At 35.6% G+C, this 20,587-nt stretch overlaps 1 protein-coding gene and 1 long non-coding RNA gene across 16 annotated transcripts in view; one reads left to right on the top strand and one right to left on the bottom strand.

The window, feature by feature from the left end:
• TRDN (triadin) overlaps positions 1-20,587 on the bottom strand; it is a 376,317-nt gene that overhangs the window by 200,696 nt on the left and 155,034 nt on the right. For all 14 annotated transcript variants that reach the window (XR_014267283.1, XR_014267284.1, XM_082474630.1 and 11 more), the window contains one exon: positions 5,580-5,657. Coding sequence is in view for 12 of the 14 variants with exons in the window: in XM_082474630.1 (XP_082330756.1) it covers positions 5,580-5,657 (78 nt within the window). In the remaining 2 variants the exon portion in view is untranslated. The remainder of the gene's footprint in view (positions 1-5,579; positions 5,658-20,587) is intronic.
• LOC309666923 overlaps positions 1-20,587 on the top strand; it is a 59,867-nt gene that overhangs the window by 25,189 nt on the left and 14,091 nt on the right. Inside the window, exon 3 of one of the 2 annotated variants that reach the window (XR_014267344.1) lies at positions 9,180-9,240. The exons of the other annotated variant lie outside the window; for it this stretch is intronic. This is a non-coding gene — a long non-coding RNA (uncharacterized lncRNA). The remainder of the gene's footprint in view (positions 1-9,179; positions 9,241-20,587) is intronic. 2 annotated transcript variants of the gene reach the window in all.

Raw genomic sequence — 20,587 nt, 5'->3', positions numbered from 1 at the left:
CTGTCTTCTTTAATCACTGAGGACTCTCTCCGAGAGCAGTCAGGAACTAATCTCTCCTAAGAAATACAGTTCTGACAAACATTTGCTGATAAACGGGCTCTCACGCTAAGGGTTGAAACCACCTGTGATGTGAATATAATAAGGCACCATTTGATGAAGGGGGCGAGGTACTCACATAGATCTGTCTCATTTGTGGAATATATGGGTAACTATAGTGGCCTTTTGAACTTGCAAGCCTTTCAACACCAGTGAGAGCTCACAATAGACAGAAGAATTAATTCGTCACAAAATTTAACACTGTTGTGAAAGATCATAAGAATTACTATTATATTGAAGGTGGCTCTCTATTTAAGTTAGTTCCAGTTAAGTTATGTCCATAATCAAATGCAAATTGACAACAATGACCAAAATGTTTGCCTGAGGTGGTCATTATACAAGATCTTTTCAATGTTATTGTAGCCAATTTCCCTGGCCAAACGCCAAACATATTCTAAAACATACAGTAGTAGGAGTCAAAAGAAAACAACTGATTTAATATACAATTAGTCTTTATATCCAAAGATTCAAAGCAATAGAATTTCATTATCATGTACAAAGTGTCCGGTATGGGGAGAGGAGTGAAATTCTAGGAAGGCCAGACACAACTTCCAGGCATTAGATAAGTGACCCAAGATAAGAAGTGCACAGATACTTAACAGAATGAAGCCAGTGTTGTGAGAAACTTACTGTTTTAAGTGCTATGAAAGCACAAAGGAAGCTTTTAAGGGCTTCAGAGATGTGTAGAATGCTTTCACCCATAACAAGGGCCATGATTTTTTTTAGATTTCTGCTGATAAAATCCTAAATTGTTTCCAATCTCCTGTGAGCAAACTTAATAATCTAGTCTATATATAAGCCCTCCTTTTCTTTAAAACATTAAAATGCAAAATACATTTAAGTTCCTACATTTTGACCTGTTATAACTGTATTCCTCAAATCAAAGAGCATAAGTTAGTGCCACATGTAAGTTCCTTTTTACATAATGCCATTTTCTTGCAACTTGGTCCTAAGGAAGTCCCAGACTAAAATAGTGCATCAAGGACTGTGCATAATCAGCCTCACTAAACACAGCTTGATTAATACTAAATATGTCCTAGTTCCTAATCAATTATGTTAATGAAGGCACAGGCAGCACATCTGCAAGCCCTGACAAAGCCCATGATCTCAGCATCGCCTGATAACGTGGACTCCTTGGGAAGCTGCTTAGTACCAGCAAACTCAGGGCAGACTGTGACTTTCTGCAGATAAAAAGTGCATACTACTAACAAAAGCCTTGTAATCCTGCAACATTGTTAGGTTATTTACTTAAACTGTAGTATTGGGCTCCAGGATGAAATGTCAAATAAAATTGCTCTTTAAATATAACAATAGAACCTAAGGGTCCCACTTAACAAATGACACATTCTTTTCCAAGTGACAGACTGATAGGCAAAACATTTGCTACAGGGTAGTTTATGAACCTCTTCCAGGAGGTAAACTAGAGTCAAACATTTGAATAATCTATCAAAATCTGCCTCAAACTGGGGAATTGGAGCTCCCTGATTTATGTCTGTCTCACAACAACAACGGAATTAAAATCTGATGAAACTTAAAGGTGACACTATTATTTATAGGCTATCTCTTGTTCTGTGAACATTTGGGCAGTGAGATGGTCACTTGTCAGTTTTTTGTCTAATTATCTCAAGTCACATAAGCTATTATAGTCCAAATGCCAAAAGAAATATAACTCTGATCTCTCCCTCTCTCTCTCGGACTATAAATTTTTTCCAAGTCATTTACTTACTAGCTAGATAAATGATACACGTCGGTAGTCAATAATGAGACTACTTAGAGTTTTTGTTGTTTTATTACCTTCAGTATAAGCTCAGTTATATGTGAGTTCAGTTAAGAAAGAAATTTTAAATATTTAACTCTTATCAATTATAAGCATGTACAGAACATGATGCAAGTTGGGAATTTACGGTGTTGGAAAATCAGGTATCACAGAAATGAAAAAGGCAAAATCATTGATTACTGAAAAAGAAATATTTAAACAGCTTATTAAACTAAACAACTTAAATTATATGAGGCAAACATTTAAGCTGCTTTACTTATACATTAACTAAGCTTAGAGGTTACCAAGTGCTATGGACTGAACTGTGTCCTTCCAAAATTCATATGTTGAAGCCCTAACCCCCATGTAACTGGATTAGAAGATGATTAAACTTAAATGAGATCATAAGGGTGGAGCCCCGATCCAACAGAACTGGTGTTCTGCTAAGAAGAGGAAGAGACACCAGAGTGCTCTCTCTGCTATGCGAGGACACAGCAAGAAGGTGGTCATATACAAGCCAGGAAATGATCTCACTAGAACCTAATCATGTTGGCACCCTGAGCAGAGACTCCCAGCCTCCAGAACTGTAAGAAAATCAACTTCTGTTGTTTAAGCCATCCAGTCTGTAGTATTTTACTATGGCAGCCCTTGCAGACTAAGACACCAAGGTTGACCAGGAATTAAAGAAATTATTATGTTAAGAAGAAACTGTCTTTACATAATTGTCACACACATGAAGGAAGTCTGGACCCAAGTGAGTGAATGGGAGAAGGAGGGGTGAAAGTCAATGGAGACAGTGGGAAGCTCACCCTATCCAAGATGATCACATTCAAAAATCAATAAATAAAAGACCCGTGTGGGGCAAATAAATGTGTCTTTAGTTGAGCTGGATGGGAGACAAAAGTTTCAAACCTTGGACTATATCTGGACTGTTCTCTAAATATTCAAGAAGCATTGTTGATTTGGACTCTTGGAGCGAGACATTACGTGAACTTTTCATTAAATCATGGTCTCTAATAACCAAACAAATTCTGTTCTTCAGATTGGTATTGACACAGTACTAACTTGCAGATTGTATGGGATTTTTATTTGAAATTTGCAACTGCTAATTCATTCAATTTGTAGCTGACCAAATCAAAATATTTTACATACTATATAATAGGTTATTACAATTTACAATTATAATATAACCTTCCCCCAATTCCCAGTGACATTTCTCTTGCTCTCTTTTGAGCCTTTCTACAATGCTTAGGTATGTGGCTTGAAACCTTTTGCTTTTTCCCAGACAACTAGCAGTCGGAATTTCTCCATGTGTGCCATTCCAGTCATTCTGAAGGACATTTGGCCAACAATAGGTCATTTAGATAACTAATACTAACTTGAAAGCATTTTTAGGATTATTCAATTGCTCTCCACCTTCCTCCTAAATCACCTAGGGATTTACTATACAGATGAGGTCCTGGACCTACTGGTAGCAGCAGCAACACTTGGGAGCTTGGTAAAAATGAAGAACCTGGGCTTCCCTGGTGGCGCAGTGGTTGAGAATCTGCCTGCCAATGCAGGGGTCACGGGTTCGAGCCGTGGTCTGGGAAGATCCCACATGCCGCGGAGCAACTAGGCCCGTGAGCCACAATTACTGAGCCTGTGCGTCTGGAGCCTGTGCTCCACAACAAGAGAGGCCGCGATAATGAGAGGCCCGCGCACCGCGATGAAGAGTGGCCCTCACTTGCCACAACTAGAGAAAGCCCTCGCACAGAAATGAAGACCCAACACAGCCATAAATAAATAAATTAAATAAAGGTTAAAAAAAAAAGCAGACTCTCAGGCCCAGTCCCAAACCAACTGATTCAGCTTCTGCTTTAAAAAAAAAAAAAAATGAAGAACCTAAGGCCCCACCCTTGACCGACCAAATCAGAATCTGCATTGTCAAAGATCCCCAGGTGATTTGTGTGCACATTAGATTTTGATAAACATTGCTAGGGTACTCTTGACTGACATCAGAACATGACACTTCTATCACAGAACTGCATGGAATCTAAAGCACAAAATGTCATGTCTTCATTTTACCAAAGTTGCTGATGTCTCAGAAGACATGAAGTTAGAATCCTCCAACTCCAAAGTCTGCAGAGTAATACGACAGAAGGATCTCTGTGTATAGAACTAGAAATCCAGGGCTAGAGTCCCAGTCCTGCTGTTCACTAATTCAGCAAAAATAAACTGCAAGCTTAGGTTTGTTAATCATTAATAATGTCTAAAGCGTTCTGAAATGTCAAATGTGAAATGCATATAAGTAAAGACAACATAATAATATTCTAAATAAATGTGAGTTGAAGAGAGCATAGCCACAGGCATAATTTGGTCAGGATCTGGCCAGAAAAGTAGACAGAACATGCTGGTATTATAATATAAACTTAGAAAAACTTCACCTGCTCAGCTACTAAAATCCTTCCCTGGCTGCTGACTGTAATATAAATAAATGTATTGCCCAAAATATAAATGTATAGCCAATCGGTTGTTGGGTCTGTGGTCAATGGGACAATGCATCTCTTACCAAGGCATTCAGATTTAATTTATAAATAAATAAATAAATAAATAAATAAATAAATAAATAAATAAATAAATAAATAAACTATTTGAAGCAGGCTACCAAATTCAGATGTTTGGTGTAAAACAGTTGGATTTGTAATAATTTTTACACATAAACATAAATCAAAGTTTCTTAACATTTAATGTGTACAAGGCTCAACTAAAGAGTTTGGTAAAAATATAGATTTCCCTCTCTGAATTGCCAGATCTGATTCACTAGATCTAAGATGTGGCAGGAATATGCATTTTTTAAACAAGCTTTACAATTGATTTTAATGCTGGTGATCTACAAACTATTCTTTGGGGACAGTTGTGTTAAGCCAATAAAATACAGTTAAAGAAATTCCTCAAAGTTCATCAATATCAAATATAATAATAAAAATTGCAATTGTTATAGTTTTATTCTACATTTACAGCACCTCTCTGTGGTAGTATTATGAGTATCAGTATTTTACTAATAAAGAGCCTGAAAGTTTAGGTATCACATTAAGGTCATCCAGGTAGAAAAGGGCAGAACCAGAATTTGGACCCAGATCTGTTTGATTGTAGAACACAGGCTGTTAATCACTATATTATTTCCAAGGTACAGAGTTACCACCATCTTTCTAAGAAACAAGAAATAATCAACAGGGTTTGGGTCATCTTTATAGGAGGGGTTTGGAGGATACATGAGACGAAATGAAAATCTCAGCCGTTTTCTCGTAGTTATTGGAGATTCATTTGGGAGTGGGTTTAGGGGACAGAAGATAAATAAGGTATAGAGGAGAGAATACGTTACATGAGTGTATAATTCCTGATAATGACCATATAATATTTTCTTGAGTTCTATGTACAGGAATTGCAAGGCATATCCTTGTCCATTTGTCCCTATACTTTCTGGTTGATTTCCAGGGTATGAAGCTGGTCATCCTTCTGGAAGCTGATGGTCACCAATATAAAATCTTAGGAGGAAATTTTTGGTGTTCTAAAAAGGAGCAAATTGTAATTCCTTGGAAGAGTAAACTGTAGCTTAGACATACTAAAACTATTTGAGAAAATATGGATTTTGTTGTTGCTGCTATTACTATTTTGCTTTGTTTCTCTATATTCTATTTTATCCACAATAGAGATGATCTTTCGAAAAATAAAATAAAATACTTGCCTTCAAGAGGTGGTGATGCCAAAGTGGGTCCAGAAGCTTGTTCTGTTGGTAATGGAGGTGGTATGGCTGGGCTTTGTCCTGTGCACACAATGCAGGAGTAGGTATTGAACAAAAAGTATTAATAAATTTAATATACACAACTAAAATAGCTAGATCTGTCCTCAACATGCATAATTCATAATCCAAAGTATAAATTCATATTATTATGCGATAAGAAAATTGTTATTAGGTGAGATCTTTAAGTGGATACATACAAAATTCAGTTATCTTCAGAGCCATTTCTGAAAATATTTCTTTTCTTAGATGTATACACAATGTTAAATATATCTACTGGACTTCATTAATGGAAAACCTACATGCAATCAAATAAAGCAATTTATTTTCAATATGCACTTCAAATTATGGAAACTAAAATCACAGAAGCTAAGAGGAATCCTAATATATAGAAAAATCACCATTTTTTTCATTTAGCTAAAAATTCTCAAATGATATAATAAAGCAATAAAAGAAGGTTAAAATTCATAGGCCTTTTGATATTGAACAGGTACATTTTCTCCTGCCAAAATAAATGACCTGCAGTTAAGTAAATAATGGGCCAAAGGGAAAATATATTCAGTTTTATAGAAACTTGAAAGCCTCCCTCAAGTCTCTGGGCTTATTATGAACCATAAAAACCCACAATCGTTTCTGAGTACTTCCTTATCCCAAGTGATTTCTTTAATTAACCAAAACCATCCCGGCCATGAACTGTAAACATTAACTAACATATGATCTCATATGAAATGCTTGCAAAATGTTTTATCATTCATTTTCATTCCATAAACTCCTGCTGTGTGTTTCTTTTAAGTCCAAGAATCAACGCGGGCATATGCACCTTCTAAAATCTCACTGACAACTAGATATTATTAAATGTCAGCAGACCTGCCTGCTTACTGGAAGTCTTCCTTTTTTAGAATTTGTCAAAATTAGTTTGCTTTGGTGAATTGTGGATTAGCAACCTGATTTACACACACACCACCTTCTGTGGTGGCGAGAAGGGAGGGATTCCAGGCCGTCAAGCTGAGTAGAAGAGGTTAGTCTCCACTCATCATAGGACTTTCTTCTAGCTGTTAGACCCATCCAGGTTGATTCTTGAACATGTTCAAGTATGCACAAAAGCAAAGCATATTGTTCCATGACATGCAGGCCATATACCTAGAAAAGTATCCATCCATATTAGTATTAATTATTTTCCTCATGAAAGCAAAGATTTGATGGAAACATAATGCAACATGGAATTTCCTTTTTCAGTAAGCAAAGAAAAGGTAAGGATGGGCACACTAAAAAAGGAGTTTGATCCACATTGTTTTTCCCTGGCTAACATTTATATAGTGCTTACTATGTGCCTAGAACGATCCCAAACAGTTTTGATGTATTAAGTTATTTAATCTTTACAAGATGCTTAGGATGTAGGTATAATTTTCATTTTGCAGTTTTAAACTGAAGTGAACAGGGATTCAGGTGCTCAGCTCCTAAGAAGTGGATTTGAGGTGCCGAAAGCTCCTCTCAGACTGCCTAAGGCAGGCAAAGGGTCATCACATGTAAGGGGTCATCGCATATAAGGGGCTCTGCAGCAGGAGAGAGACAGGCGTGGAGCTTCCACCCCAGTTTCCACCGTCTTTGTAAGTCAAATGGATGTATACTTGGGGAAATTCACTCCCAAATCTTTCTTGAGAGCTGTTATTGAAAAACTGTTTCTAAAATAGGATGGTATTTTGTAGTTTGCAAAACCTAGGGATGATCTATCAAAAGATTGAGGAAGGAGTCAATTAAATAACTAAAGCTTAAAATACAAGTGACCATGAATATACATAAATCGTTTCTAAATACTAAGGCTTTCAAAAATATCTGCATGGAATCCTGCCTGTTCAAACTAAACTGCTTTCTCTCTTGTCAAATACTTTCTTGAACAGTAGTGATGTATAATCATAGTCTTGATAAGCAATTTAGGAATTTATTTTTAAATGTATTCAATTCTTTCCCCAGGGAATAATTCATAATTTAGACTACAAAATAGTCTTATATTTTCCTGGAGGAACTATGAGGTCATTATTTTATTTTTTTTTTAAATTTAGTGAGCACTTATTATATCCCAGCACTGAAGAACCATTAAACTCCAACTCTGCCTATAAGAAGTTCCCAATATAATGGCTAAAATAGACTTACAGACAGATCATTATAATACAGTGTGAAGATGGGAAATAATATACACAGAGGGGATATCACAGAAAGATTCTTGCATTTAAAGGCCTAAAAGGAGATTCCCAGGTAAAGAATGGAGGAATAGAGGAAGGGATTCCGGACAGAGAGTACCTGGTGACAAAAAGGCCTGGATGCCAAAATTCATAGAACTATTAAAACGATCAAACTGGTGCTTCTGCAGCATAAAGTAAAATATCCAGTTTATATCAGAAATTCTTTACGACTGTAATCAGCGATATTACACTCCCTAAAATCGCTAACTGCATGATGGTGACACAGTGGGTGCAGTCGGGAATTAGCACCACAAGAAAAAGAAAAAGCCAGATGTCCATTTGCCTCCATAGTGACAGTGCTAGGTAGCCCTGGCAGGGGAATTACTAGCTCAGGAAAAGTTTTTGTTTTGCTAGGGGTCACCAAAACAAATCAGGCATGTCATACTTGAGAATGACACATGACTCTTTAGTACTGACTTATAGAAAAGCCTTCTTTTATGTTCAAATAATGTCAGAGAATGCTATTGAAATCAGAGACCATTTTGCTATATGAACGTATACAATATCATATAAAATTATATGAATATAATAATTTATGGATTTATATGAATATAATGTTATATTAATAATAGAATTTTATAATGAAAGCAAGGTTGTTTAGTATAAAGACTACATGGTTGCAGTCAAATAGATAAATATGAGAGTTTCAGCTCCATCACTTACAGTCTGTGTGAATTTGAAAATTTCATGAAGTACCCAAGCCTCATGGCCTTTATAAAATGAGGAAAGTTTTCAGGGCTGTTGTGAGGATTAAGTGATGAAGCATCTAACACATAGTAAATACTCAAAATATTCTTTTTCCTACAATGTATTTACAATTTATATTCCATCTAATTACACAAGAGGACTTGAAACAGACTTTTGAAGTAAGAAAACAAAGACGTAACAACAGATAAAATTAAACATGACAGAAATAGCAGAACTCATTTACAGGAAAGAGGCTTATCATTTTATTAGGAATATATTTCTTTGGAATTCCTGAAGATTGTTACTCTCTGAAGAGAGAATTCAGGTTGTTGAAATTTACATTGGAACTCTAAAGGTGCCCTTCATTTTACAAGCTATTACCCGAAAATCCCTCTGACATTCAAACATAGTGAATTGGCTTTTTGTTCCTTGAGCGATTTTGGCTGGCTTATTTCCATAATACCTGAATTGCGTGTTTGTAAGCTGCCAATATTTTACTGTTCTGAGTTTTTTGTCACCCAAGTTGTTATGATTGTTTAGTCAAATTCCACTGGGGATAGTATACAGTGTGCATTCCTTCTAATATTCTAAGTTACAGATGTTTTCTTTACTTTGCTAGAAATGATGAATGGAATTACTCAGAATCTCAAGTCAAGGAGGAGGCAGTGAGCAGAATTCAGGTAATGTGAAGGAAAAAGCAATTCACTATACTAAAGTTTAATTTACCTAGTTTTTCATCAAAGGAGATTTCCTGGTTTAAACCATTTCTAGGCAACTAAAGTCTAGCAACTAAATCTTGAAACAAATGTTGAGATTTTTTATGTGAATGCATGAAAGTTACTTTTTCCTTGGGCCTCCACTGCATTTTTCTGGAGGTACTGAGTACACCCAGAAGACTACAAACTCTTTGAAAGGCCTCCTGTGCTGCAAACAATGAATGGCCATAGATCTCGTGACAGAGAAGGTGTCACCCTAGTAAATGACTGCTGAGTTAAAATTCATTTACATCTTGAAAAATTAGAAAGTATGAATAATTACAAATTCCTATCCCAATTCATTCTGTCAGCATCATTAGAAGCATTTGTGGGGGCTTCCCTGGTGGCGTAGTGGTTGAGAGTCTGCCTGCCAATGCAGGGGACACGGGTTCGAGCCCTGGTCTGGGAAGATCCCACATGCCGCGGAGCAACTAGGCCCGTGAGCCACAACTACTGAGCCTGCGCGTCTGGAGCCTGTGCTCCGCAACAAGAGAGGCCGCGATAGTGAGAGGCCCGCCCACCGCGATGAAGAGTGGCCCCTGCTGGCCGCAACTGGAGAAAGCCCTCGCACAGAAACGAAGACCCAACACAGCCAAAAATAAATAAATAAATAAATAAATAAATAAATAAATAAATAAATAAAACTCGTCAGTGACTTCATGTCACTTTGTCACTGAGTTTAAAAAAAAAAAAAAGCATTTGTGAATCTGTGACTGAACATAAAATGGGAAGATCTGAATTTAGTAAGAAAATTATTGTCAAGTGTGTTAAAGCAATAGTATTACTTTTATTTATTGGCACAAGGTTCCTAGACTGACATTTTTTGTAACATGTAGAATAATATTTTCAAAGTTTAGAATTGAACAAATACTAAAATAAAATGAAAATACGGTTTATATTTTAGGCTGATACATGTAATTATGCTAGCGTCCTTATTAAAATAGGGACACGTTGATCTTCAAGATTCCTTACTGAGTGTCTCTTTCTCTGCCTTGGATTTTTGGACCACTTACAAAATGGAGAGAAGGGACCAGAGGAATTTAGAGCACCAACCACTCCTCCCTTTCCCACCCTATTTAAAACAAAATTAAGACACCACTCATATAATAATCCCAGACTTGCGAATTTGACTATGAAATGAGGAATTAGGAATCTGAAGTTCAGGAGTTTGTATGGGGTGGATGGATCAAGGTTTTTACTCCAGTCACAGGCATCTTTATACCTCCCACTTATGTACTGATAAATTCTAAACATGTACTTTGCATCCCTTGCACTCAATCTTGTGAAGGGTATACATAAACAGGCAATCATCATTAACTTAAGTCTCAATTGTTTCAAGGTAAAACGAGAACAGTAATGTCTCTTCCAGCTGGGTTGTTGTGAGTGTTCCTGGGCATAACGGTACAAACGAAATCAGTGAGGGACCATAGGGAAGACAAAGAAGGACCCTGTTGTTATGGAGCTTACATTAAAGATGAAGGGAGACAGGCAATAAACAAGCAAGACAGATAATTTCAGACCTCAGAAAGGTAGGGACATCAAAACAGAGTGGTGAGGCAGACAATGACTGTGGGAAAGAGATGACACTAAGTTGGTTAGAAAAGGAAGAATGGGGTCAGTACTGAGCAGGACTCCACTAACCTATGAAGATTTGTGCAAATTAGAAAAAGTCTCCTTTCTGGGTATGTGCTGCCCAAGGTGGCAAAGCCTGAACAGGAGGGCTTGCTTGTGCAAAATTAAGAGGCAGCTCTTCCCCTGGTCAGTTGCAGCTCCAGTCCGAGTCTTGAGGAGGAGAGAAGAGCAGGGGGCCTTTGTGTGAGTATACAAACTGCAGGACAAGTGCATAATGTATGAAGTGGCTCTGTCTCCAAGGGGGAGACACTTGAGTTCTGACTTGAATACAAAGAAGCAAACCTCAGAAGAGGTCCAATAAAAAGATTCCTGGCAGGGAAAGGCAAGTCAAAATGCCCAAGTTAGGAGCCAGCCTGGCTTGCTTAAAGGTCATTGGTGCTGGAAAGCAGAGGCAAGCTCATATCAGAGCATTCTCGGCTGTTCCAGTGAGTTTGGATTTGTTCTAAGGGCAACAGAAAGCTTTTGAAGTGTTTTAGTATGACATGTAGGTTTTTAAAAGATCACCGGCTGCTGTGTGAAGAGAAACAATGTTTGCAGAGGAAAGGTTGTGAGAGGCAGCAGAAGATCAATTGGAGACTATTGAAATAACCCAGGTGAGAGATGACATGAGCTCGGTCTAGGTGGTTGCAGTGGAGATTCAGTTGTTTGCGCAAAAAATGTACATGAGTACCTACTCAATACTAGGCACTTTCCTAGGATATGGAGTTATAGCAGTGACCAATATAGACAAAATCACCTATTTTGTGGAGCTGAGATTCTGCTGGGCAGAGAGAAAAAATATCAACTAAATAAGTAAAATGGAAATAAGTATCCTATTAAAAATGTATCAAGGAAGGGTAATAAGGAATGCTATTTAGACTAACGGGTGGCAGTTTTAAAGATATGGTCAATGAAAAACATATAAATTATAGATAAGTGGATGGACTCAGAGTACATTTTGACACAAACCCAATAGGATTTTTAAATGAATTTGATATGGTAAGTGAGGGAAAGAAATCAAGGATGACTGACAATTTGGCTTGAGCAACTGGGAATGAATGAGAAATGTTATACTCAGATAAGGGCAGGAAATTTCCTGTTTACTCAGCTAGATGCTGTTTATGGACTAATTACTTAGTCATTGATGTCACTTGAATTATGTAGTTTTCAATTTTGCCAGAGGACTTATATAGAAGACACTGAAGTAGAAGCCATAGTTACTTTGTTGGATTATTGCAAAAATATATCATATTGGTAATTAATTTTCAAGATTTTTTTCATGATTTTAGAAAAATTTTAAGCAAATGGATTATTTAGTATAAATTGGCTATGCAACCCTACTCCAGGGTGTTTAAAACACCATAAGCTTCAAGCTCTTAGATCAAAGAGCATCCTCCAGGCCAAAATGTTTCTACTGGAAAGGTTTTTTGCATCCTGATAAAAAGCTTCCCTAATATTTCCATGTGTTATTATATATTTGCATATTTGCTTTGATGAAAAGTAAGGACTAGTAGCCAAATACATATTTCATACATTCTTTTGATTAAAAATGATAAAGGTAATATTAGTATGTTTTCTTCTTCATCTCCAATTTATAAGGTAGAAATAATTCTTCCATGGAAAAGCCAACTAAAGAAAGGAAATAAGATTGATTCAAGATCATATCATTGTTCCATTTATCCTTGTACCCTGATTATGACAGAATACCTGATGTCTGGGACTTAACAAAAATAAATGCACAGGATCATAACCATAGAGTTTTGGGGTGTGGAAGAGATCTTTGAAATCAGCTATTACAACACCCTAATGTTTCAGGTGGAAAAAAATGGTCTCTAGAAGGAAAAGTGGCCTAACCAAGGTCATGCTTCAAGAGCATTTAAGATAAAGGTTTTTCACTCCATTTCATTTTTCTATTTATTGAATATTTATTTGGAAGGTGAAGATAAATGCTAATTATTTTATCTATTGTCATAAATGACTCATAACTCTTAGAAGATCTTTAAATATTCACTTCCTAAGATGAAAAGTCTCATAGTTTTCTTCAGTGGTCACGTTCTATTTAATTAGATACTAAATTGACCTCAAGTAGCACATTTAGTTACCTGACCTCATTTTGACAATTCTAGATAGACTGTCAAGTGGAAGGTTTTCAAGACTTTCAGAATTACTATTTCTTCACTTTTCCTAAATAGTCCCTTCTAGCTATCCAAATTATATCTCTGTCAACCCCAGAGTAAATCATATTTATTCATAAGGTGAGACAATAGGCAGACAGTAAAGATGGAAGAAACAGACAAATAGGGAATATGAATTGTATGTTTTTCTTTTAGTACAAAGGCCAAAGCTGATAGGAAAAGAGATTAATGAGGCGTATTAGATGGACTGCAGTCTCAATTTATAAAAATAAAAACTATCTCATGTACTTAGGATGCAAATATCCTACTTGCCATGGAGTCATCCAATGAAATGTCTTTTATCTCTTCTTTGATTCCCTTCGACCCACTCCCTTCACAACCTTTATGCTCCCAGAGTACCCAGTGCACACTTTATTGTCTGATTCTCAATACATCTGTTTATTTACAAGTCTGTGCTGGGATTTTTTGTTATTGTTGCTGTTTTTGTTTTTTTTTATCCTCATTCGACTATGAGCAACTTGAGAACAGAATCTGGAATGCCAATACATATTTGGTAAAGGAAAATGAATAAAGGAGAAAATGAATGATTATATGAATGAATGAATAAATGAATGTTGCTAAATGCTACTCTATTATACTGTTTCTAGAGTGTTTGAATATGAACAGAGCAAATCACAGTATTTTTAGTTCTTGGTAGAGTACAAAATAGTTTCAACAAAATATTAAAAATAATAAAATTTTACTTATTTATTTTTTGGTTTTCTGTTTTTCAATTATTTATAGTTCCAGACCAAAGTATTCATTTTCTTTCTGTGAGACTCTTTGCCAAGTTGTTTATGAGTACCAATCTTTCAATGAAAGTGAAACATTAACACTTTTATCCACGATTAGTGGGAAAAACTGAGCTGAAAGTTCAAAGATGAAGAAAGGTAGCTTCATTAGTTAAACAGCTCAATCAAAATATAACACTTGCAATATATTCTGAATCTACAGTTACCCTTAAGTGGAAAGACTATGAAATTACCCATTGTGGTATATTTCAAGCTTAAAGAATTATGTCTGTCCCTACATATGTAACTTGAATAGGATTTTAGTGCCAGAAGAAACAAGAATTTACTGAGAACACTGAAACCCAAAGAAAATGAACAACTTGCTAAATTCACCTAAATGACACATAAGTAGGATCCATGAGTGCGGATCCCCAATGCAGTGCTCTGCACAGCAGCATGTTGTCTTTCTGTTTGCATTTATTTTAGAGATAGCAAAGAAGGACAAGCAATGAACAAAATATATGATGAAATCTAGAATAATGTTAAACAATTTCAATTCAGTACAAATGTTATGTTGTTATATTATGCTTTAGAATTCTATAGTCAATGACATTCATAATAATTAAAAGAAAATAGATCTTAAGTGCAGTATCCTATATTATGGCATAATGATATTTTTAATGGATGTTTTAATCCTTGTTTCATTTGAAGATGATTTGAAATACAAATAACACATGTTTTCGACCATCAGTTATGTCAATTCAATTTTCGAAGTTACAATTAATTCAAATTAGGTCTCTGAGATGCTGTTCTCCAATGTCAAACATGTTTAACATTCTTTATCAAAATGGAGATGTCTGTTCTCTAAGTGAGCTGAGTGACAGAAGTAAAAGTGGCTTATCTTATTAGAAATCAATTTTTTCCATGACCTAAATTCAAAATATTATATTTATGTTTAAAATTTTAAGGACATAATTGAATAGAATTAAAAACAGATAATTTTTAAGAAAAATTACAAAATTTCAATAAAATTTTGAGTTAAAAATCTCAAGTTTTATTTATATCCCTAAGCATGCCCCTACCCCCATCACATGCTAACTTTCAGACTAATGAATAATGAGCTATTATTCACTTAATTTAATTGATCATTGCTACTAAAACAAAAGTATCAGTTCTAATAAGGTTGTTGTTTACCAACCAGGTCATTATAACATGTCATATCCCTAAATATGAGTACATTCAATATATCATAGCTCTCAAGTCAAAATTTAATACTTCAGGTTTTATATTCGGTTTTACTTTTCAGAGATCCAACACACTTTATTGATTTATTCAAAGACTGAAAATCAAGTCACAACAAATTATTGATCATTGGGACTATGAGTAGTAAACAGAAAGTTGAGAAAATAAGAGAAAAGATGGCTCCCAAGGCAAAATCATTACATTTACAAAATGCATTAAAATAACTTTCAAGTAGAGTAACAAATTCACTTCTTAAGAGGTAGGAGGCTTGACATTTTTGTAAACTATCTAAACATGGAAAATAAATAATGTCTCCTTCCGTCTCGTATCTTTTCTGGTTGTTTGACTTGAGGATTCTACCAAAGATGTTATTGACAGAGAATAGCTGGCACAGTCAATTGCTAAATCAATTCCTAAACTACTAGAATCTGTTGTTTTCATTCTCAATAACATCAGGACCTACCAACAACCTTAGAGATAAATCTACTCTATGTTCTCTTCCATCTCAATTTGCTGTCACTCTAACCACTAAGGATAAAATTCACCTAAAAATCTAATGATGGAATTGGATATTTTATCAGGCCTTATGGCCAGCTTAATAGACACCCAGGAAATTTAAAAGTAAACCATAATCCAAGATTCCTCCAGCAATTTTGGTGAGAAGCCATCTGATCTCCTGAGTATGGAATAACCGTCCACTCTGCTTACACTCTCTATACCAGATTCCCTTCACTGACAAACCAACAAAGGCAGCTAATAGTTAGCGGCAGATTGCCTGCTTCCTTTGGCAGTTGTATTGGCAAGATTTAGGAGTACATGTCAAATTTACACTATAATGGAAATAGAAATTGTGTGTTTGTTTTAAATTACATCACTCAAAACAGAGTAAAGAAAAGGAAGGGAAAAAGAAAACCTAAGAGGCAGTGACCCCCTTTTCAAAAAATATTTATAATTCTCCCTATAGTGCTGGAGACAATATCCATCTATCTGAGCAAATTTTGCAACTTCCTCTAGGTTCAATTTCCTAATCTATGAGGTGGAGAACTTAAACCCACCTCCTAGGTTTTGGTGAGAATTCAGTGAATTCCATGTGCAGCACTTCGCACAGTGCCTGGTACACTGTTAACTCTCAGTAAGTGGTAAATCTTTTCCATCGTCAATGTTGTCATCACCATCTCTAATAGTCCTCAAAACTCTTTTAAGGGTAGACACAGAATAATGTCTGGATGACTTCCTGAGTTTTTCTTCAGCTCTAGGCAAGCCATGTTTTTCAAGGTTCATTGTGTATTTCCTTATCTTCAAATACAGGGAGGTACTTTTTAAAGCTATTGTATGGCATTTGAAAAACAGTGTTGCTTCTCTTTTATACAGAGATCTCATACATACAAAATAGAATCAGTCTGATACCTTTCAACCACCCCCTATAGCTATTTCCACACCACACAGAACTTGGCAAAGGGAAGGGATGCTGCCATTGTCCTATCCTTTATATACACCTGTAGGAAAATTTCTTTCCTTTTTTTCCCCTATATTGTCCCTAACACATGAAAGTATTCCATGCTAACAAGCATTTCAAAGAGATATGAAAAGCCTAAGGAAGAACCTAGAGTCAATTAATAAAGAATCTTCTGGTTTTGGAATTTACCTCAGGAAGAGAAAAAAGGGGTTGACATTTTGTTTTAGTGGAGAATTTTCTACTGGGTGCTTTAATAAAGATGATAAAACTCCATATCTTTTCAACTACAGGCAGATAACATAAATTTAAATATTTCAATGCTTGTGCTTAATAGATAAAGGATAAAATGGGGACATGTTAATAATTATTATGTAATAGGCTTAACACCACAATTAAATTCACAAATATATTCTCACCTGAATGACACATCTGGAAATCATCCAACTTCTCTTCCTGTTTTAAATTGTGTATAATTGATATTGTCATTTAAAAAAATACACACTGCTTATCCAGTGTCTGCCAGGAGGCTATTTATAATTTACACAAAAAATAATCCTCTGGGGAAAAATCATTATTATTGTAATCATTGTCCTGAATAGAAAACGGAAAAGGTTTACATCTTATGTAAACTCCATATAAGAGAAGATTAAATCATCAGTTTGTTTTTCACCGGATGTTTCAATATGAGAGTATTGGTGCTTTTTCTATGTCTATTTCTAAGAGATTACAGTTGTTACAAACCTTGTCTACCAAACACGTGCTCGTTACCTAAACAATGTGAGTGGTTGCAAAAAAACTGGTTTATAGGTGACAGTTTTTTCTTCAGGAGAGCACCATGTCAACCACAAAGCAGAAATATTGAATAAAAGAGAGCAGTGCGGATTTGAGAAATGTAATATAAATAATTAAGTGTGCATGACAAAGGACAGACACTAAAGTATCACGGGGTCTAATCTGGAAGGACACAGTGCGGTATAGATAACAACTACATGATGAGACGTTACTTTGTTCAGTTTTTCTCCTGTATTTATTTCTCACTAGGTATTGTAAATAAAAAAGTACACCTAATTATATCACTACCTTTTCCCTCTTGGGTTGAAAAAACTGACCACCTAAATAAGGATAAATACTAAACTCATCGTAAGCAACTAATAATAACAATCAGAATAAAGCTGAAGATAAACATTGATGAAATACTAGGACCTCACCTTTATCAAGCCTGTTCCAGCCTCTGCGGCTCTTTCTTCTCTAGGTGTTTATAGTGAATATAATCTGCATCATATAGTTTAGTCTTTAATTAGTACCTTCTTCCACTTTTCTCCCCAAGCTTCTTTATACTGTTCATTGTTTTATGTGTAATAACTTCTGACTAGATCGTTACCTCCTTCTACTTTGAAACTCATGTTACGACCACCAGCATTGAGTACATACTAGGGGTTCAGTAACTGCTGGGAGACTGACTGATAGGATGACTTTCAGCATATCAACTTGGATGTTGATGAGGAGATAAATAGGCAAAACATATTATCTTCAAATGTGGAATAATTATTACTACTATGTGGGAATAACAGTATTAGTGCCTCAACATAGAATATTTTAGAAAACCAAAACATAAAATACATTAGGCTAGAATAGCAGTCATAGAACTGATCAAAAAATCCTGAGTGACTGGTTGAACAGTCTTCAGCTTGTAACGTTAATGTTAATATTGCAAAATTCATTATTGTCTTCATCTTGCACAAACATCCTATACGGGAATAAAAGCTATGGACAAGGAATATTTGTTTACCAAATTAGGTCTCTCTGAAAGTAGCGATATCAAACTACTTAGTTTATAATTAGTTATATCAAAATAGGCATGGGGCATACTTATTTCTATGTTTAAAACAGGGCTGCTTTTAGAAATAAAAAATAAAATAAAATAAGACTTGCTTAAGAAAAGGGTTAAGAACTATGCATTTAGTTGAATGGTTAGAAAGCCCTAAATACCCTATTCTTTGTCTTCTGGGCCACCCAAATGAACCTTAGAATAGCACTAGGGGAATATATTTATATAATCACTAGAATGCTTTTTTAATCTGCGCTCTTGCATATAAACGACAGATAAGATTATTAAAAGACATGACACATTAATAAATAACACCTAATTAGTTTGATAATTCTTTGATTAAGCCCTAATTTTCCTTGCTTCTCATTCAGCAATTCAAATTACTCTGTATTATTTGTTCCTTTTCAGACTATTTTAGAACAAGCTTTGAATAGTCCCGGTAGGCTACCTGAGAAGGAATTTATTCTTATCTGACAGCAGGTCCATGCCATTAATAGTGACAAGGCCAGACCAAAACGACACTGTAATGAAAGTACCCTCACAGCAAAGACATTCTTCTAGAATCTGACACCTCTTTCAAAAGGGCTGGAGATAAAATTCTGAGAAAGCAAGAAAAATGAAATGTTAGGTCTTCAGTTTGTTCTCCTTACATGTACAAAGAGAAAGTAAAGTGATATGAACATTATACTGTGGGGAGAGAATTCTTAGTATTTACTGGCCTTCTCCCCAAACCTAATGCCCTTTATCACAATGAAGCTGACTGAGAGAGTAGGAGCAGCATCAGAGGAATCACGGCCACTCAGAAGTGCTTGGATCTATTTCTGCACATTCTAGCTATTTATAATGACTAGAATGTTTAATGGATTGATTGAGACAACTATGAAAATTGGATACATTTATCTTAAATAGATTCCCCATACTTCAAATAATCAGAAGGCAACTTTCATGGGGCCAAGTCCAGGAACTACGCACGCCCGTAATGAAGTGTAGGCTCTCTTTCTTTTTTTCTCACTGCTGTGTAATTCTATATGCTCCCTGCAGTTTACTGACACACACAGCAAACCCAGCTTTGTTAATTCTGAGACTCCGTCTCTAGAGATACTACCAATAACTCCTTTAAGAATCTTTACACAAGGCCTATTTGCAATGCTTAGAAACCTGTCATCTTTCTAAATAACAAGATTATTTCTAGGAATGAATAAAGAGGGTTGCTCTGGGATGATCATCAATAATTTTTTTCAGTGACATAAATATTATACATCGTGAATTCAATTCAATAAACATAGCATGTATCTGGCAAGGTATGAGGCAACAAGGATTTAAAGGAAAATGTTTCTTGAAGGTGTATATAGGGCAGTAAAGGAAGACTTGCTAGGGAGAGGATGATAATAATATATGATAATTAAATCGGAAAGATAATAAGAAGTGGTGGGTAGAAAACCATAATTTTGCTATATTTGAGCACCACTGCTACCACTATACATCTAAATAGTACATATTATAGTCAGGTTGTGTTCTAAGTATATGTGTCTATGCATGAATTATTCCATTATTACCCTATAAAGTGGTATCTATGATCCTATTTTAAAGGAGAAGTAGGCATCACACATACTTGTTCACTGCTATATCTACAGAGTCTAACATGGTTCGTAGAACTCATCTGGTTTAAGTGTCATCTGACACTTAAACCAAACTCATTAATGCATATAATGCAGGATTTTTTCATATGAACCTCAGTATAACACTATAAATTATGTATTATTACCCACATTATATAGATAGTAGAACCAAGGATAGAAGACATCAGATGACTAGAATGGGCAAAATTGGTCTAGTATGCTGTTGATGTGGTTCTAAAAAACTAAGTGCTTGGAAAGCTTTGGCCTTTCAGTGCACTTTGACCATCTGCTCATGTATTCTGCAACAATCCCACTATCCGCCTCATTTGACAGGGGAGGAAATGGAGACTTAAAGAGATTGATTAACTGGACGAAAGTTATAATTTCAAGCAAGTGTTAGGGCCTAGATTTGAAACCATGCAGTCTGGCTCTGGAGTCTGTATGCCTAACCACCTGTTCTCACTGCCTGTAATGTTCATGTATTAAACGGCTACTTCTGAAGAATCAAAATAAAACAATGCAAGACAACAGAAATCAGCCAAAGAAGAAAAGGAAGCAATTAGTGTCTGTTAGGTTATAAACAGGTCTGGTTCTAGCACTTTCCTTCATAC

This window comes from Balaenoptera physalus (assembly GCF_965194825.1).
Source record: "Balaenoptera physalus genome assembly, chromosome: 9".
NCBI lineage: Eukaryota > Metazoa > Chordata > Mammalia > Artiodactyla > Balaenopteridae > Balaenoptera > Balaenoptera physalus.
This window is presented reverse-complemented; position numbering and strand designations above follow the sequence as displayed.